The sequence below is a fragment of the Mercenaria mercenaria genome, chromosome 8 (genome assembly GCF_021730395.1).
Source record: "Mercenaria mercenaria strain notata chromosome 8, MADL_Memer_1, whole genome shotgun sequence".
NCBI classification, from domain to species: domain Eukaryota; kingdom Metazoa; phylum Mollusca; class Bivalvia; order Venerida; family Veneridae; genus Mercenaria; species Mercenaria mercenaria.
Window position 1 is genome coordinate 11,095,937 of NC_069368.1, and position 18,052 is coordinate 11,113,988.

General features: G+C 35.2%; 2 protein-coding genes across 2 annotated transcripts in view; one reads left to right on the forward strand and one right to left on the reverse strand.

Annotated features, from left to right (window-relative positions):
• The window catches only part of LOC123523059 (uncharacterized), a 34,098-nt gene extending 31,920 nt beyond the window's left edge, over nucleotides 1–2,178 (forward strand). The window contains exon 18 of the mRNA XM_053550331.1: nucleotides 1–2,178. Within this exon, the coding sequence (XP_053406306.1) occupies nucleotides 1–251 (251 nt within the window). The 3' untranslated portion in view covers nucleotides 252–2,178.
• LOC123523058 (COP9 signalosome complex subunit 2) overlaps nucleotides 1,853–18,052 on the reverse strand; it is a 22,692-nt gene continuing 6,492 nt past the window's right edge. Inside the window, exons 2-11 of the mRNA XM_045300659.2 lie at nucleotides 14,173–14,286; nucleotides 12,570–12,650; nucleotides 11,368–11,493; nucleotides 10,726–10,893; nucleotides 9,882–9,986; nucleotides 7,792–7,961; nucleotides 7,227–7,358; nucleotides 5,643–5,823; nucleotides 4,273–4,331; nucleotides 1,853–3,417 (exon numbers count right to left, since the gene is read on the reverse strand). Coding sequence (XP_045156594.1) covers nucleotides 3,273–3,417; nucleotides 4,273–4,331; nucleotides 5,643–5,823; nucleotides 7,227–7,358; nucleotides 7,792–7,961; nucleotides 9,882–9,986; nucleotides 10,726–10,893; nucleotides 11,368–11,493; nucleotides 12,570–12,650; nucleotides 14,173–14,286 — 1,281 coding nt within the window. The 3' untranslated portion in view covers nucleotides 1,853–3,272. The remainder of the gene's footprint in view (nucleotides 3,418–4,272; nucleotides 4,332–5,642; nucleotides 5,824–7,226; nucleotides 7,359–7,791; nucleotides 7,962–9,881; nucleotides 9,987–10,725; nucleotides 10,894–11,367; nucleotides 11,494–12,569; nucleotides 12,651–14,172; nucleotides 14,287–18,052) is intronic.

The following is an 18,052-nucleotide window of genomic DNA, read 5'->3' on the forward strand; positions in this document are numbered from 1 at the left end:
GACTATACCTTTCTGCTACTAATCCTGGTGGGATTGTGTATGATACATGTAAAGTAAAGTATGATCCTGAAGGAGGGAACCAGCTGGTTCCTACAGGCAGTGCCCCATGGCGGGTAGGACAGTATTACAAAATGAAACAAACTTCTTCATGCAAATTATTTTCTATCAGTGCTAAAATCGGACCAAAGAGAACAGCTAATATACAGTCTCTGAAGAGAGCATGGAGCAGGTTTCTTCAATTTCACAGGTGATTGCAATATAGTTAGTACCCGTGTGAAATAAGCTAAATGTCTATCCAAAATATGTAGTTCCTCATTTTATCATAAATAGGTTGTAAATACCGGGTACGGATACTGTAAAATGACAGCTGTAACTGGAGATAAACAGCAGAGTGAAGCAACCATGTCAGTTCTGTTTTAACGACAGGCAGTTAGCTTAGTTTTCCTGGATTCTGTACCAGTACAAACCAGTTCTCTGCAAGTAACTGCCAACTTCTTCACATGAATCTGTGGTGGAGGATTAATGATCTGCGCTCTACCTATTGAGCTATGCAGGAAGGCGCAACCATGTCAGACATCTTCAATGTGTGTGAATGCTTTTATAGTCAAAGGCAATATTTTTACAAGACTGGAGAATTTTCATGAGATAGAATACCCATCATTTACAATTTTGTTTTAGCATTTGCAGTCAGTTCTTACCGAAGTTTATTACAATTTTTAAGGGTAATTGTAGCAAAGACTGTGTGCGCGGTACACTGTCCAGATTTTAAATGTGCTATTTTTTTCATAATGTGTATGTTACGATTGATTGTAATGCTACATGTAAATACATGTAATTTGTTACATTTTGTATCTAAACAGTAATAATTCAACAAGTATTTTATCTAGTATTTAAATTTTACTCTTTTAAAAAAAATTATTTAAAGATTTACTTAATTACTTTACTGTTAACTTTTAAAACGACTAGAAATGAAAGCAAAAAATGTACCTGATCAGAGAACCTGATAGTATTGTGTAAAGTCAGCAGTTTCAACCTATATTTGTAATGTTTCACAAGGAGGCAGTTTATTAATACCTGAATACTGTGTATTTACATCTGATTATTCCAAGATAATGACTTGTTGCATTGTTTTAAAAATATTGACATCTAGAGAATATGCCATCTGCTGAGGTAAATCATAACATCGTCTGTTAGTGAATTACTTGTCTACTGCAGTCTTAAAGAAGTTAGGTTATTAGTATTATGTAACACCTAGCTTCTAACATTTTGTTGAAAGGAACACTTTTTCTCGGTGATATCTTTCTCCTAGTGATATCACTTTGCATAGAGATATTCAAACAGATTTTCCCCATTTCAGCATATTCTCTATGCATTTTCCCCATGTTTTACAAAATAAATACTTATATTTTTGTTTGGAATGCAATCATTGTCACCATCAGTAATTATAAGGTAACAGGGCACAAAATTGTTCACATAATTTATATACAGCACATTCTGTAAGTATTTTCCCCATTTCTGCATATTCTCTATACATTTTCCCCATTTCAGCATATTCTCTATGCATTTTCCCCATTTCAGCATATTCTCTATGCATTTTCCCCATTTCAGTATATTCTCTATGCATTTTCCCCCCATTTCAGCATATTCTCTATGCATTTTCCCCATTTCAGTATATTCTCTATGCATTTCCCCATTTCAGCATATTCTCTATGCATTTTCCCCATTTCAGCATATTCTCTATGCATTTTCCCATTTCAGTATATTCTCTACCATGTAAATATTAGATACAGTTGCTGTTGTTGTAACTGTACCAATTACAAATACAAAATACAAAGTATCCCACAACAGCATGTCTAATAATTATTTTTTTATTATTTATAAAACATATACAACAATATACCAGGACATGTGACATGTTCGTGTAATAAATATTTATAGCACACATTCGTTTGTTTTTTACTTCTGAAGACATAGACATAATGAAGTGTATAAGAAACTAAAGTTTATCAACATCTTGGTATCTTTTAACAAAATCTCACTGAACATTGTTTGCAGTATGTCCTTAATGCATGTAACAAATTCAAAATACAACACCACAAGATCTTTTATTACATGACTATTATATATGTGCCATTCCATGAGAAAACCTGTATTAGTGACATTAGATAATTATTGCATTTAGGAAAGTCCTTGAAAATCTGGTTTTTCATATGTTCATGCAGAAACGAGAAAAAAGTTTATTGTAACAAAATTATCTAAGGGAAATCAAATTCTACCATATTTTAGAAATAAATTTTACATGTGCTGTCACGGCAACGGAAAGTCCAAAGCACCCATGCATCATGAAAATATAGAGGTATGTACATAAAAGGCCTGTGATGAAACCAAAAATATATAATTAATGCCTTTGGTGACTTACTTAAAATCATTGTAACTCTTGAAATAGTGAAGATAAATACTTCAAATTTTCACATTTGAAAGGAAAAAGAATGTTCTTCATGGATATTGTGTTATCTCAAATTTGATTTTTTGTCACTTATACAGATTTTCTCAGACACATGGAACGGCCCATATAAATGTTCAGCTAATAGTACCAACTATTTAACCCTGCAGTAATTCAACAAGGGTTTGCTAAAAACTATTAGCCATCAACCCTTGCGTAATAGTTTTGACTATTGAATGGCAAACTATTCATTAAGTGCAAATCACAACTTAACTCAACAAAACACTAGCAGCATATCATGTATCTATTGGTATGATTAGACAATATTTTAACTCGGATATATACATGCATTTTAATACAACTGAGTATAGTCCTGTGGAAACGAGTGTATATATTATTAGCAGTGATTTTATTTTCATCAGTGTCTGACAAAAATGCATTTAGCAACTTTAAATAAAACCTTCTGGAAAAAAAGTAGTCTAAAAGGCTAATTCCTAACTTTGAACTTCTTATTATCAAACTGAAATGAAGAAAGAGTCTTTTGCCTACATATTGACGAGTTTTGAAAATTGGAACAATTTATGCAGCACCTCAAGTCCTGACCTGAACTGGTATCAGGGTGTTCTCATATTCACTTGATTTGGACTCCACCAGAATTTATTTTGTAGTCTTTCCCAAAAGCCTTTCATTTACTCAGGAACTGTGTAATTCCCGACTATGAAAGAAGCTTGATCCGATTTATTTGGCTCACACAAATTTGGATTTTGTTACAAAAATATCACACATCATCAATAAAACTCTCTTTCAAACTGTCTATACTAATGATATTCTATGCTATTTTATTGATGATGGCTTGATGTAAAGATTGCAGCTGTATTGTCCATTTATCAAGGGCATTGTATCTTGCACAGCCTGCCGATTCACGATCCAACTCTAACACTTGATTTACCTGGTCTATTCTTCCATTTATTGTGCTGAAAAAAAAGGTTAAATTTTGACATTTAATGACTGAACTGATACAACCATTTTAACCTTTTTCATAGAGTTTTATTTACTATGAAATATTTCATAAAGGTAGTTAACTTGATATCCTTGTTTTCACATTCTCTATGAAAGCTCACATAGTTCACCTATAAAACATCAATCTTTTGTACATAGAGGTATATGCCTAAGCTACATTTAGCATTTGCATGGACTAACTCGAAATAATTTAAAATTTAAGTAACAGGTCAAATTACACTCAAACTATTGACAGGAATGGTTTTTTGTACTAACAGTCAGTGTGACCTTAAACTTTGACCCTATGCCCTCGGAATCAATAAAGATCATCCACTGCCCATGAGCAATGTGCCTGCCAAGTTTGAGGATCATAGTTAAAGGGGTTTTCAAAATTGTGGGGGAAAAATTCATGTAAAAACAGTCACTGTGACATTTTACCCACTGACCTTAAAATAAGTAGTGCCATCCACTTACCATGACCATCATGTCTACTAAGTTTTAGGATGGTAGGTAAAAGTATTCCCATAAAGAGTGGAAATTGTCTTTGTATTAGTAGTCACTTAGACCTTGACAAACTTACTTTAAAGTCATCAGAGCTAATGTACTGCCTGATTGACCTATGTGTAGGAATCCAGGTCTTGCATGCAACACATCATACTTTTATGGTGATAATTTATACCAAATTCTTTTGAAATCTGACAAAGCTCTATGCCAATATGCACTAAGAAATGACACCAACAGGGGTATCACTACATGCACCCCACACCCCCCAACTTCCATTATGAATGACAGGGGGTTAAAAATACTGCATAATCTTTGGACAAACTCACCTGTCTAGAATACAAGAAACTAAGAGATTCTCAACTTCTGAAGGGTCTATATTCAACTCCTGTAAAATCAGAAAAGGCATTTATGTTAGCAACAATGCAGAAATCTTGGTTTGTACTATAGGCAATCATTAGGTTTTATGTTTGTCAAACAAAAACTATTTATAAATCCCGCCTGGGATTAAAGAATTGTTCTAAAATCAAATTCTAAAGTATGTGTTAATGGATGACACCAAACATTGTTCCAATCCGGTTCCAAGTCGAAGACTTTACTCTAAATGTTGTTCTGCACATCTGATAAGCCCAGAGTAATGGTGTAACGTCATTTATCTGGGAAATGTAGAATAAAGCCTGGACTTGGTATACGAAAATAAAAATTGTTTTATGAATTAATGGTAACTTGTGAGTAAATATATTTCAACCAAACGTAACTGCCTTTCTAAAGATACAATACGATATAGAAACATTCGACATGTTAAATAATTCCCAATAATGTCTTAAAATCAGTGAATATTGTGCGGATCTCTTTAATCATGGGCAAAGATCTCGAAAACAAGCGCAAGGGTCTATACCTTTTATTTCACCATACCACAGACCATTTTATTTACAACTTTGAGAAGTTGCATTGAAATCTGCATTATAGAAAAAATTGCAGAAATGTTATCAAAATTGCGATTTTCCCATAGATGCCCATTATGAAAACTTGTGCGAGTCCAAATTTTTCAAGTCAAATCTAGCAAAAAAGCATTCAACACTATCTTTTTTTCTGCCAAATTTTCTAAGTACATTCTGAAGTTCTGAAAAATCGTGGTTTAATCAATTTCTACAATGTAGAAAATATTTTAATCTGAATGAGCAGAACTACCTTGAGCAGTCTGTATTCATTAAAAATAGTTCTGAACACTGCTTTACCTTCTGTTCAATTCTTTTTATGTCCAGAGTATTTGGAATGTTAAATGCAATGTAGTAGAAAGACATGTATAATCAGACAGGTTAATGTCAGCAACTGTGTGTGTGTGTTCGGGTTTAACGTCTTTCTCAACTTTTTTTCAGTCATATGAACGACGGTGTCTACTTGTAGCAGTGAGCACAATGCCCAACTTTATAGTGCTGCCTCACTGGAATATCACGCCGTAGACAGGACATGATACCCCACCTAGTCACATTATACTGACACCGGCCTGACCAGTCCTAGTACTATTTTCTAAATGCAGAGCGCCAAGCGAGGAAGCTACTAGTTCTATTTTTCACGTCTTTGGTATGACACGGCCAGGGATTGAACCCATGAACTCCCGCACTCAATGCGGACGTTCTACCACTAGGCTACCGAGGCGGTACAATGTCACCAAAACACCATGTCTAAAATTACTCACCTTTGAGATAAATGGAATATGTATTCTTGTATATGGCTTTATCAGTTTAATGAGCACTTGTGTACGAATGTTACGTAGTAAATCTTCAATATGTTCACGGATAAATGGATCCTCCATAATGTTCCGTCTGTTTGTCCGTAAGATTTTCTCAAATTCATTAATATCGTTATTTTGGTAAGCACTGAAATTGAAGTAAACAGTCATTAAACTTGTACAGTCAAAATCAAAGTAAGTTTTACACAATTTTTATTACAGAACTTTCAATCATTTGATTTAATTTATTAAGATGTATGTTTTTCGTGTTTCAGTGGAGAGTTTCCACAACTCAGTTTTCTTGAAAAAATTTGTAATGGCATCTCATCAGTTTCTGAAAACAATCTTTCAGCACATATGGGCACACTGCATTGCAGACGTACAACATTTTTAACCTGTTGCTTTCGTTTGTTTTGGGTTTAACGCTGTTTTTCAACAGTATTTCAGTTATGTAACAGTGGGCAGTTAACCTAACCAGTGTTCCTGGATTCTGTATCAGTACAAACCTGTTCTCCGCAAGTAACTTCCAACTTCCCCACATGAATTAGAAGTGGAAGATGAAGATTTCAGACACAATGTCTTTTATCAAATCACCATGGAGAACATATGCCTCATCCAAGGATCAAACTCATGACCCTGCGATATTTGTGTCTAAAATCATTTGTCCTCCATCTCTGATTCATGTGGTGAAGTTGGCAGTTACTTGCACAGAACAGGTTTGTACTGGTACAGAATCCAGGAAAACTGGTTAGGTTAAGTGCCCGCCATTACATAACTGAAATACTGTTGAAGAACTGTGTTAAACCCAAAACAAACAAACAAATCTTTATCTTCAAAAGTTGAAATCCATGAATATAAATCCCCACAAAATAGTTTTTGTAGTCCAAACCACGGAATTTTATGCCAACAAAATGAAATAATTTCACAGTATCAAAATGCATTGATTTTCAACTAGTAAAATCTAATTTCTGAGTGAGTAGCCGACAACTGTATAACATATGAAGTGAAATTTGTTAATTCATAATAGTTTTTCTTTGTTTGTTTTTAGGTTAAACGCTCTTTTTCAACAGTATTTGAGTTATGTAACGGCGGCAGTTAACCTAACCAGTGTTCCTGTATTCTGTACCAGTACAAACCTGTTCTACGCAAGTTATTGCCAACTTCCCCACATGAATCAGAGGTGGAGGACGAATGATTTCAGACACAATGTCTTTTATCAAATCATCACGGAGAACATATGACCCACCCAGGGATATAACTCACGACCGCGTGATCCGTAAATCTGCCCTCTCCCTATTGAGCTAAGCGGTTGGATTAAATTCCTTATAGAAACCAAACATAAGATTATGGTTAGACTCCTTTTAGTTATTGTACTAAAGAACAGATACAGCAATAATTCTGTCAAATTAAGAAACAAATGTAAAATACTTAATAATATACCCCAACTGGAACAGGAAAATTGGAATAGCAGACCTTACATGAATTCAGAGAAGATGATGAAAAATACATATCAAGCAGCATTAAATAAACAAACCATTGAAAGTAGTTTACCTAACAAGATTTGTCATTGCCAGGATCTCTGGATCATTTTTGTAAGGCTTTGTCTCCTGGGAATCAAACGGGTTGATACCAGATTTCATCAACATGTTGGCTAATACAAGGTACTTTAAGCATGTAGTTCTCCTGAAAAATATACAGTAACACTACCTTCAGCAATGGGTATATGTATCTTCACTGGTAAAGCACAAGAACATATATGTCTAGAATGTAAACCGCGAAGAAAGTTTGACAATGATTCAGCTTATTTCATTCCTGTGAAATATAGTTATTTTCCTTTTCAGAAATACTGGTGAGTGAAACCCTAATTTGGTATTAAAATTACGAAATGTATCTAATGAATTATATAGAGTATATATAAATAACAAGTCATAATATATGGGAAAACTCACACACAACTTGTATACAATAATTACAACTCTTGACTGCCTGACAGATAAAGTCAATGTGTCATGGACCACTGCTTCCATTTTCCAATTGTTTATGTTACATTATTCTTACAGTTTTCCTGTGGCAAAAGTGTAATCAGAATAGAATTTGCTCTTAAATTATACTTTACCTTGGGCTTCCAGACTCATCATAATTTTTAAATGCTTCAAAGAAGTCTGTATGCGCCCTTTCATACTCTCCCTCACGGAGGTGCATTTTGCCCCCACACTCTCGTATAACACCCATAATCAACGGATGTGGAATGGCTGATTTGATATGCAATGACTGTTCATATAATGCCTGTAATAATAATGCAACAAAACAAAATATACATTAAACATATACCGGTAAGTAACATTTTGAGACAAAATTTCTGGTGACTTTACGGCTGTGCATAATTCATAACATAATTGTATTTTTTAAATTGTCTGACTGAGTCAGCAAGCACCTTAAGACAGTACTGCCCATAAAAAATGCCTTTCTCACATGTAATGAAATTATGGATGATTGCACAGCAGAGATTTGTGCTCATGACCCAAGGTACTTCACACCAACATATAGTTTTTGCTTTGTTGGGTTTAACGTCCCATTGACATAGTTATAGATCATATGGTGACTTTCCAGCTTTTCATGGAGGAAGCCCCCAGAAGCCCCTAAGGGCATTATTTCATCACAAGTGGGCACCTGGGTAGAAACTCTGACTTTCATAAGCCAGCTGGATGGCTTCTTCACAAGGAATTCTATGCCTCAAGTGAGACTCCAGTCCACATCAGTGTAACGCAAGTGATTTGAAGTCAGCCACCTTAACCACTCGGCCACGGAGGCCCCTACACTAACATACAAATTTGGAAATTTTCTCAACTAAACAAACATCTGAAGCAAAAAAATACAGACTTTCTCCCAAAATATAGAACATTTCTAACAAGAGTGTAACTAGAAATTGCTTTTGTAAAAAAGCGCATGTCTCCCCCAATGCAAAGTCCTATAGGCAAGAAGTCAATAGGGGTCAGGAGCGAAAGTCAAAGAGACACTGATGGATGGCTGCAATAGGGATCATCTACTTGGCATGTCCAGTCATCCCGCTAAGTTTCAACACTCTTGGCCTAGTGGTTCTCAAGTCACTGTTCAGGCTCCTGTGACCTTGACCTTTGATCAAGTGACCCCAAAATAAATAGGGGTCATCTACTCTGCATGTCCAATCATCCTATTAAATTTCAACATTCTAGGTCAAGTGGTTCTCAAGTTATTTTCCGGAAATGATTTTACATGACCAGGCCCATGTGACCTTGACCTTTAACAGACTGACCCAAAAATCAATAGGGGTCATCTACTTCGCATGTTCAATCATCCTATGAAGTTTCAACATTCTGGGTCAAGTGGTTCTCAAGTTATTGATTGGAAATTGATTTCCATGTTCAGGCTCCTGTGACCTTGACCTTTAACAGAGTGACCCCAAAATCGATAGGGGTCATCTACTCTGCATGTTCAATCATCCTATGAAGTTTCAACATTCTGGGTCAAGAGGTTCTCAAGTTATTGATCGTAAATGGTTATCAATGTTTAGGCCCCTGTGACCTTGACCTTTCATAGAGTGACCCCAAAATTAAATAGGGGTCATTTACTTTGCAGGAACAATCATCCTATGAAGTTTCAACATTCTGGGTCGAGAGGTTCTCAAGTTATTGATCGAAAACGGTTTTCGATGTTCAGGCTCCTGTGACCTTGACCTTTAACAGAGTGACCCCAAAATCGATAGGGGTCATCTACTCTGCATGACCAATCATCCTATGAAGTTTCAACATTCTGGGTCAAGTCGTTCTCAAGTTACTGATCGGAAATGGTTTTCCATGTTCAGGCCCCTGTGACCTTGACCTTCGGCGGAGTGACCCCCAAAATCAATAGGGGTCATCTTCTTTGCATGACCAATCATCCTATGGAGTTTCAACATTCTGGGTCAAGTCGTTCTTGAGTTATTGATCGGAAATGGTTTTCCATGTTCAGGCCCCTGTGACCTTGACCTTTGACGGAGTGACCCCAAAAACTGTACGGGTCGTCTCCTCCATAAGCCCTACGAACCTATGAAGTTCGAAGGTTCTAGGACAAATGGTTCTCGTTACTGCTCGGAAATGAAGTGTGACGTAGGGACAGACAGACAGGGCAAAAACAATATGTCTCCCCCAAAAGGGGGGGGGGGGGGGGAGACATAATGACTGAACTCACCTTTAACTTTTTGTTATTTTTCTGCTCTGTATACATCTGTATTTCTAATGCATATATTTCTAACAACTGTGTTCCTTTCTTCAAGTCATCTTCACCATCATCAGTCTTATAAAATAAAAATCCTAGTACCGTAACTGTGTAAGAGATACACTCCAAAACATTTTTAATTTAAATTTTATGTATTTCTTCTTCAAACTTAATTTTTTTATTCAAATATATCTGTGCACTAAATCTTCATCATCAAACCGTCTAGAGTTATGTCACCTAGTAAATGAACGTGTCTCCTATCTTTAAAACCTGTTTAAAAGTTTCAAAATAACATTTGTTCTTGTCCAGTGATACTAAACGAAAACAATTTGGGATTAAAGGTATACAGTATTTTTCAAAGTGCTAAAAGGAGAACAATTTTATCAAAATATAGGTAAGTCAGAATTATGGGACTTTGTATGTGAAATTGTCTCCTGATATTAACAGCCTGTTTTAAGTTTCAAAGAAATATCTGGTCCTGTTCCAGAGAAAGCAATTTTTGATGAATGGGCCAAACTGGTTCATACAATGTCCTTGTCAAACCCTGTCTGGTGGGGTATAAATAAGAATGTGCAAACAAGCTGGATGGTTTCTTGATATCAAGGCTGTAGCCCTAGTAGTCTTAAGAGGGAAGTGATAAAAAGCATCGGTCAGAATCTTTCAGAGAAAGCTATCATGTCAGTTACAGAAAATTTGTAGTTTTCATAGAGAAAAACACATGCCTTTAAAATGATGCTTAAAGGGCCATCTGCAGCAAGGTGAACTGCTGCTAACTGACCCTAGTCGTCACTTGCATGAGACTCAACAGAACAGTTACCTGACATGAGATATGCAGCTGTTTCAGGATTCTCTGCAGTTTATTGAAGTCTCCTCTATCAAAGTAAAGCTTGCCTAATTTTGTGTTTGTTTTAAACCACAGTCTTTCATTCTTTGCTTCTTTCAGTGCATCTAAAGTCGTCTCATAGAAATTCTGTAGCAATTCCATCTGCATATCAAATAAACACTTTCATAAAGACTTTGCTAGCTAAACCTTTCACTCTATTGTCTTGCAGTTGTTTCAAGACTATTTAAAAATTGCAAAATGACTTCATAAAACTTCAATATTGACTAAGTTTCCCTTCATATATTAACGAAAAAAGTAAACTATCTATTGTTTCAATTCATGGTGCCCCGCTGTGCATTATTTCATCACTGGCGGGCACCGGGTAGAACCACGGACCTTCCATAAGCCAGATGGATGACTTCCTCAATGCCCCGGGCGAAGCTTGAACCCACTTAGGTAACTGGCAAGTGATTCAAAATCAGCAACCTTAACCACTCGGCTAGGAGGCCCCAACAATATATGTAGACTATACTATAAACTATGAATAAATTACATTTCATATTTTGAAAAAGAGTGAAAATCTGAAAATGACAGACTGTTGACTTTACATGTTCATATGTATGTGATATAGCTGACCTGTTTTGATGTGGAAATGTAATCTAGAATGGAGTTGATAGACTTCTCGGAGTAATTCCTGGTAACTGCCGACTTTATATATGTCAGTAACAACTTGTATCTCTTCATCATCTCATCATAGTTGCCCTGTAATCAATAGCTATTAGTTTAAACATACTTTATTTGTCTATATACAGCTACATGAAAGAAATATTGTACACAACAAAAATGAATAGGATTAAGCTGAAAGCAAACTAATGCTTACTGAAGCTTTTTCCAATGCATACTAAATATCGGTACAAAGTATGGCAGGTTTCAATTTGATAATACTAGTTGACATATAATCTGAGTTTTAATAAGTTATACGTTACTACTTGTCACACAAAGTAATCTTGTACCTCGTAGTATGTCCTTAATCCGATTGATTTCACTATTAATTAGTTTAAACATGATTTTATTTGATCAGCTAAAAACACAAACTGACCGCCATATTGACCAGGAGTAGCCAATAGCTATTGATAAACAATGTCTAATTTCTACCACACAAAATTATGCTTTAACTATTGTTGATATGTTTAATTTTTGCATTCACTAATGCATTGATTTATTTCCTAGATCATGTGCATACTAAACAAGAACTGTCACACTTGACTATTTCTATTCTTGATGTGAAATAGGGTACATTGTATATCTGTGAAGACTAGTTATCACTGGAGAGATTAATAAGATATGTGTAACTTATGGCCCTTGTGTCATATCATGTGGATCAAGTTTTAGAGCTAAAGAAAATCCATCAAGTAATAACAGAGATAATACGGAACTGCATCAAAGGTATAAGAAAGGTGTGGACGCAGCTGCGAGTAGGATACCTCTCCATGCTATGCCTATATTCCATTATTCAAGCTTAAAACAGCTACATAATCAAGTTAATAAGCACATTACAAGTTTAGGATATTTCAGACCAGTACAGTCGAAGGTTTCTTTCTATGAAACATACTGCCATGGTACCAAGGATCAAAGTCATAATCTCATGAATTCTTCAGTTTTCTTTATGAGACTATACATAGTATGACAGACAGATATTGGTAGACATACATGTACATGTAATGCATATAAAACTGTTACCTGTTATTGCATTTACAGAGACAGAGAGAGAGAGAAAGAGACAAAGAGTAGCAGCTGAACATGAACAAAACTCATTTGAAGGAAACTAAAGTACAAACCAGTTTAAAGTTAATTTTGATCATCTGTTTGAGAGCTTTAAATCCCCATTCTCCTTTATCCTTGCCTTCCAGCTCCAGTACCTACAATAAAAATGGAGATAATAAAGTTTTACTTTTTTCTCTTTGTCATTTACATTCCTCTAGCTATTTGGGTAGCTGAATGAAATAGCATAATGGTTGCTTTTCTTGGAATATTTCCTAATTGACTGTGTCATTTCTGGAGGAGAAAAAAGAAAGAAAGTGCAATTGATCATAAATCGGTGAAAACTTTCACATTAGTATCATTAAAAAACATGTATGTAGTCTTGACTATTGACCCACAAGCCATTTAACCAATAAGCGGATTATATAACCCTTACCCTGCTAAATAGTCCGTTTTTCAGTTTGGACAGTACTATTAACTGTTAAAAAGGGGTGCATACTAAAACAAGAGCTGTCAGAGGACAGCAACGCTCGACTATTGAACAGCCTTGTCGACTGAAAGAATACGAAAGTCGAAAAAGGGACATAATTTAGTAAAAAAGCAGAACAGGGTTATGGAACCTGCATAGTGCTTATCAGCTCATGACAGTGAACAAGTGTGTGAAGTTTCAATCCATTCCAATTAGTGAATACTAAGATACCAGTTTACATACAAAACTTTAACCAAAAAATTCTAAGTCGAAAAAGGGGCATAATTTTGTTAAAAAGCATAATAAAGTTATGGAACCTGTGCAATGTAGGTCAGTTTATCACAGTTAATAAGTGTGTGAAGTTTCAATCCATTCCCACAAGTGGTGGCTGAGATACCAGCTTACATACAAAAACTTAACCAAATCGGGATGCGGACGCCGATGCATGGGCGAGTCCAATAGCTCTACTATTCTATGAATAGTCGAGCTAAAAAGATACTGACTGAATGACGAACAGTGCAGACCATGATCAGAATACATGGATGTGCAGGCTGATCATGATCTACACTGGTCGCAAAGGCAGAATCAATTGTGTCCAGCATGATAAGGGTTAAAATTTAAAGAAAAGTTAATAGACAGAAAAAAAATACCAACTTACCAAGTATGAATTTTTGAAAAATCATTATGAATTTTCATCAGAACTTGTACACAGTCAAAACTACATGTACAGTACATAAACTGTGAAACAGTTATTAATCACTTGCAGGGAAAAACAACAGCTGTCCGTAAGACAGCCAATGCTCAACTATTCACATTGTTGTGACTAGGGGCAGGCATATTGCCCTAAAATAATACTACATATCAGAGTTACAATGTTTTAGACTTAATGCTATGACCTAGTTTTATAAACCCAAAGAAACATGACAAGTTTCAATTCAATATTTGCATTAGTTTTGAGATAGAAACTTGCATACAAAAATATAACCAGGATTTTTTTTTAGTCTAAAAGGGGGCATAATTTGCCCAAAATACATCTGAGTAATGGGACTTGATTCTGTGAGGTTGATTATTGACCTAGAAAAAGAAAAAATAAGTTTTAAAACTATATGCCTTTAAATGATAGCTATATGTACATGCATGCAAAACTTTAACCAAGGTGTCACTGTGACGCCGACGCCAGGATGAGTAAAAAATCAGACATAAACAAGTACCTTTTGAAAATTATCAAGAGCTGCCTTTGGATCATCATCTTTCAAAGCCTTTGAGTTATAATACTGGTTCTCTAGGTCAACATCTGGTTCTGAATTACTTTCTTCCGAGTACTCCTACAATGAAAGCAAGAAACTGTTAACGCTTATCCTGCTACATTTATAATCCAGCAAAATATTTCTCTTTCACGGTATTTCGAGTTGTCGAAGCCATCTTGGAGTTGGCAGTACCTGCGTTATAACAAGTGATCTGACTGGACGAGCATTTCAGTTTCAAGATGGCTTCCAACAACTCAAAATACCGTAAAAGAGAAACATTTTGCTAGAATGTAGTCATTTGTGGAATTTGAATTAGGTAAACTGTGGAATTGCAGACCTTTTTATTTAAGTGAATGATAGGTGTAGCGATATGCCATCAGAATGCGTCTTAGTTGCTGAAAACGACGATATCCTATGCTCCACATTGTTTGGCAAATGGACATATAGCAGACTTTATACCTTCTAATGAGTGTCACGGATCGTTATTTTTATAGACTGTTTTATACTTAATTGAAATGTGCGCCGTGCATTCAGTCTTCACGAAAAACTTTTCAAAGTACTAGCCAGCCGGACTACCAACATAGCAGAATTTACTAGCCCGAAAGGAATTTTGGTAGTCTTAACAGTAAATTATTAAAGGTGTATTTTTTATTTGTTTGGTGTCATTTTTAAACTCTGTGTGATATTGTTTGATATTGCTTATTGCATTTTTATCATACATATGCAAATATATGAACATAACTGCAAAACAAGGTTCTTTTCTTTTTATTTTGGTTCATTATACATTTTATTCACAAGAGAACATTTCAAGCATCGAGTTGAGATAATCCTCTCTCATGTCACACTCTGACTCATCTGATGGTAAGATTTTTATTCATGATATGTTATTACTTACCCATGATATTTGATTAAACATACATTAATTTTGTAATTTTTTTTTTTTATCTGACCCCTTTTATATATAGTTAGATAGATGTGTATATTTTAGTTGAAACATTTGTTTACTTTACTTTTCTATTTTCGTAAAGGTCACGCTAGGTTAAACAGACTGGTTTTCCTTTTGCTTTTCGCTATGGATAATTCAGTGCAAGGAACGCTTAACCAGTCTATTTCCGCCGGTGCGCGTAATATCTACACTCGTCAAATACGGTGCGCTAGTAGAAAACTCATGCTACGGATTTTTTTTGGTAATTTTATACGTATTCTCTCGATTTTTTTACTAGCCTCTCGGACTAGTCACCAAGAGACAAATACTAGTCCGATCTAGGTTTTTACTAGCCTCGGGCTTCAGACTAGTGGCCAAATTCGAAGACTGAAGTGCATTAAGTCTTTTCCAGAGCGGGAAACTAATACTTAACCCTCGTGCATGCGCCAAATTTCCGATAGTGTCCGCCAGGTTTTATTTTGCTTGTATTGTCTGCTGTGATATTGAATTGGGAATGTACGTTATATCACAGATATTAACTGAAGTTCTCGAGGCAATTCATCCATGTGTTTGTCTGTGCAGTCTTTGTGAACACTTGTCAAATACCGTATTTTCCCGAATTAAGGCCCCCCCTCTAATTAACGCCCCCCACCCGTTTTGGAGGGAAAAAAGTCAACAAGAACTAAAAAAAAATCACCTACCTCATTTTTATAAGTTCACATAATAAGTAATTTACAGTAAGTATCCAATGTATTAAAAATTAAACACACTTTTAAACAGTTCATGTACCGTAAATCCAAAACGTTTATACTAAGTACGGTACGTATCCAATCATCAAATAGAAAATTAAACCGTAAATCCATTTTTGATTTGTTTTTGCACCACCTGCGTTTTGCACCACCCGCGCACAAGCTTCCTGTCGACTTTAAACAAATTTGTGGCAAAATGTTAACCTTTTCTTCGGCAGTTTTAATAACTTTTAATTTAAAAGCCGACACATAAGCAGCGTGTCAAACCACTGACATTGTGTATTGCCACCCGCATGTACTAAGAAAAATATTATCGGAGTACACAGCTGTTTGGGTATGATGACGTAATGTGTAATGTCATGAGCGTGTCACGGAATAAATGAGGTACCGTATTTAAATGCATAATTTTAAGACACACTGCATTAAATTGGATGCCAAATAATTACGTTTTGGGGGAATTAAACAACACAGAAACACTTTACAGTTGGTTTGAACGATGTTTTTAAGTTTTGTAAAAATTTTCATTTTTTATTTTTTTTTTACCTCAAATTTTTGGAAAATGTAACACCCCCCGGGGGCGTTTATTCGGGAAAATATGGTATGTCCAATCATCTTGTCTGTCTTATGTGTATAAATGAGAGACAGAATGAGAGAAAGGAATATGTTCTTTTTAAACTCTTTGCACTTTTCACCGCCAAATTTCTTCGACCCAGAGAACAGTCTTTCTTAGTTTCTACTCTTAGAAGTAAGATTGAAAATCTTAAGACTACAAATTCAAATCATTTTGAATTAATTAGATTACTTCAGTTAATTCACCAGAGGCTGTGGTAAGAAATATTTAGATATACTGTGTTTTGTATTTCTTTATACAACGTGTGAATTATTTTTTGTGCAATTTTGTATTATTTTATCTTTATTTTATCATGACTACTAATGTTTTAGGCTTTATATATATCAGAATAATAAAGAGAGTTACAAACCAACACCGGGAATTGCTAACATATTTAGCCCTGTGACATAAGTATTGTTTTGATATTTGAGATTTTTTTCAGAGTTGTATCTGGGGTCTTGTAGGGTGGGGACGGGGTGACCAATCAATGATACTGCCACCTGTGGAAAACTGTTAAACTGTTCTAACTACTATACAAGTTTTATGCATGTTTAAGTTACTCTTCAGTGACTAAGTGGGGGCACAGGAATGTGTCTCCCCTTCTCACAACACGAACTGGTGTACAAAAGTCTTTGAAAAGATCAGATGCATTTGTGAGGGATGTGGGTGCATATAGTCTGTTTTTCCTCCTAACAGGCTGAGGGTGTGACTAAAAGATGAAAAATGAAACTAACCTCAATGAAAAAAATATATAAGATGAAGTTCAGGAAACCACTTAATTAAAATATGCTTGGTCTTTATGTTTTAACCTAACTTCCTGTCTGCCATTACTGTCACTGAATGGTAAACATTGCAGAAGAATAGATTCAAATTTTCATTTTGGATATTTGGGAGAAAAGGGGCAATTTTAAGGAGACTATTCAGGGGCGTAGCCAGGATTTTGAAAAATGTACGCAGTACGAGGCACGAAGTGCAGAGGGGGGAGAGTGTGGGAGGGGGTCCCCCCGGTGGGGGTCCGGGGGACCTCCCCCTGGAAAATTAAAAAAAAATAAAGAACATGAAAAGACGCATTCTAGTGCATTTTAAGAAACGCATATCGATGGGTCAGTGCAACACGGTCGTAACTCATTTTTTGAAAACTTTACAGGAGAAGCAAAAAACATTTTTGTATTCAAATGATGTAATGAAAAACAATACAATCTATATTATTTTTATCAAATAACAATAATAACTACAATACTATGGGAAAAAATGTCAAAAAAATGTTCACTGAGGAGTTATTTGAAAGTTTTCCAGTTACGACCATGTTGCGCTGAAATGTGTGGAAATTTTGTCAAAAACTTAGTGCAACAAGGTCGTAACTAAATGATAACAAATAATTTATTGGAGATAATTCATAACAGAGATGTTTATTCAAAAGACTATTAATTCAATATTTTTAAGCATATCCATTTATCTTTTTCTGTACTTTCATTGACTTGTTTTACTCGCAAAAATGTCAAAAAAATATCATATAATATGTAGAAATAAAAATGTACTACTACAAAAACACATTTTAAA